The sequence below is a fragment of the Aphanomyces astaci genome (assembly GCF_000520075.1).
Source record: "Aphanomyces astaci strain APO3 unplaced genomic scaffold supercont1.164, whole genome shotgun sequence".
NCBI classification, from domain to species: domain Eukaryota; phylum Oomycota; class Saprolegniomycetes; order Saprolegniales; family Verrucalvaceae; genus Aphanomyces; species Aphanomyces astaci.
This window is the reverse complement of record NW_009798427.1, coordinates 1-2514: the sequence shown is the minus strand read 5'-3', so window position 1 is coordinate 2514 and position 2514 is coordinate 1. Positions and strand designations below refer to the sequence as shown.

General features: G+C 51.5%; 1 protein-coding gene across 1 annotated transcript; it reads right to left on the bottom strand.

The window, feature by feature from the left end:
• Window positions 1-959: 959 nt before the first annotated feature.
• H257_18419 (hypothetical protein) lies at window positions 960-2204 on the bottom strand. Its single transcript, XM_009847465.1, has 2 exons — window positions 1936-2204; window positions 960-1799 (listed from the first exon to the last, which is right to left on the bottom strand). Exons 1-2 carry the CDS (start codon window positions 2173-2175, stop codon window positions 984-986), a joined length of 1056 nt encoding a protein of 351 aa, XP_009845767.1. The 5' UTR covers window positions 2176-2204; the 3' UTR covers window positions 960-983.
• Window positions 2205-2514: the final 310 nt, after the last annotated feature.

Here is a 2514-nt window from a genome sequence, read left to right as displayed (position 1 = left end):
TGAAGGCGAATGCTGGCTTTGTTTTGGATCTAACAGTCAGTATGTGACAGATTGGTGACGCCTTCATACTGTCAATAGTAAGTAGGACTTACTTGTAACGAGTCAAGATCGGCCATTCTCTTGACGAATTCGCTTTCAAGCTGAGTCAGGCGCGTCGAGGGTCTTATGGTCGGTACGTTTGAGCGTTGCCCGACGATATTGTGGGTGGGCTTCGGCTTGAACGAATGATGGATGGCCACCGATGGTTTGTGGAGCTTCAATCTTGGCGGTGAACTCGCATCTTGTCCAAACTTCAAACAGTTCGTAGGGGTGAACTTGGACGAGGTCAACATCATTGGCTGCTTGTCCTGGCGGCAGTTGTTCATTATGGCAGCTTCGGCCACTTTTCCCCGAATAGACGTGGCCGAACGACATCGTCTACAATATACAGCCACCACCATGACAACGCGATGAGTATTATAGATCGTTCCTACCTCATAGTTGGACCCTTGACGTAGGAGGTAGCCTGTGGCGACGCATAGACGTTACTCGTTGGTCTAGGGATTCCAGAGCCACTCTACAAGGTAGTGACTCCGAGCGATTCGTAGTGCAAGCAGGGGACTTACATTGCTTATATCAGTTGGAGTGTTGCCAGGGGGTATTGCCAAAGTGGACACTGTCGAGTGCTGCGCATTGTTAAACTGAGAGAACGACAACAAGACACTGAAATACCTGACGGTGGAGTGCAATGCCCTTGACTTTTGAAGTCGTTGTCGATCGATTTGGTTTTGGCTTTGGACAAAACATGGAGTCGACGCGATGCGATTCCCGCGACAAGCACGAGCAGTTACATAATCGGTTTCACAAGACAACAATTAATACTAATACTATTACCACTGAAAGGTCGATGCTTTTGATGCTGGTACAGTACTTATATATTTGGTTGGTCATCAACTACTGAAACTCGTATATCACGTATTAATATGTATAGTATCGTTAATGTACTATGGTATCATGCACACCACGTCGACGAGGGCGTGCAGTATGGACGCTGCTTTTTGCGGATGCAAGTGATCCTTTGTATAGTGGGTCATCGGCGCCACGCGGTCCACGTTCCACTGGGTCTTGGCCGTCTTGGCCATCATCGCATGCAAGTGGCGCAACCGCCACAGCGCTTTGTCAATGGACCACTTGTTCGCGTTGAGCGTGGCCAGCGTCCGCTTGCATAGACGTGCGCTCAGGGTAAACAAATCCGTCGACTCGCGGTGCATATGGAGCATATCCATCCACAGCTCCAGACTCTCGGCAACGCCATCCACATCTTGACCATCCGCCGCCACCAGTGTCGACATGGTCGTTGTAGCCTCTCCACGAGAAGGCGTCAAATACAAACACACTTGGAGCAACTGGTGCAGCAGCTCCGAGTGCCGACGACTGCGGTTGTATTTTCGAATCGTCTTGTACAGCAACCGAGGCACGCGGTGGGCCAGACACTCGACGCGGCACTCCTTGGACACCCGCACGCATATTTCCAGCGTTTTCACCGCCTGCAGCACCTGGTGCACCCACGGCGACGTTTCGAGGATGGCCAGCGCTTGCTTGAGATGACATCGCAGCGGGATGCCCTCGTCTTGCACGTTCTCGGCAGATTCCTCGCGAAGCGCCAGCGTCAGTTGGAATGCCAGCTGAGTCCAAGTCTGTCGACACCGCCACATCTGCAGCCCCCGCCGCGTCCACCGCTGGATAGCCATCGCGGCGTCATTTTGTTGTGTTTCCAGGGCGTCCTGCTGCTTGAGTCGAGATCGCTGCACCCACCAACGCTACACCCAAATCAAATTCCATTAATCCCCACAATGCCAATATATGTATATATATATAATATTTATATATATATATCCTTGTTCATTTGAATCATACACCAAGCACATTGGTATATACAGTATAAGAAATGCCTACCTGGAGACAGAATGCTGCGTGGATCTCGCGACTGGCTCCAAGGAGCCGAGAGTGCAAGTACGCGAGAAACGTGAGGATGCACTTTTCTTCGGGAAGGTGCTCCGAGTCGAACAGCGGCAGCAGCACCGGCACTTGACCGAGTTGCTTGACTTTGTGGTTGACCAAAGCAAAGTTGGCGCGCTCGTTGGCGAGCAACGGCGTCTTGGTGACCATCCGTTCCGTGGTCGTGTCGCTGGTCATCCATTGGATCTCCCCTTTCGCCAGCAACTACCCCACCCCACGTCAGAAAATGACATATCATAGGATGTCTTGAAATGATATATATATATATCATTGACATGGCATCGTGACATACCTGAGGGTGGTAGTAGTGCACCATCAAGCACAACGCTTTGCCGTCGGCAAATGACGCCGTGAAGTTCCGAATCGGCACGTGGTACGTCGCACACACGACGCGGCACCACTCGAGCAAATGCCACGCAATCGGTTCTTTCAGCTTGTCGATTTCAAGCGGATGGATCACGTCAGCGTCCGATTTGATCACGTCATTGTCCGAGTTGTTTCCGGCAGCATACACCC

What these genes read in the sequence shown, in the direction of transcription:
- H257_18419 (XM_009847465.1), bottom strand. Translation starts at nt 2,175, where the DNA reads ATGACCAGCGACACGACCACGGAACGGATGGTCACCAAGACGCCGTTG. An exon ending in ACGCAGCATTCTGTCTCCAG is followed by an intron (nt 1,800 to 1,935) that starts GTAGGCATTTCT and finishes ATTTGGGTGTAG; the next exon opens with CGTTGGTGGGTGCAGCGATC.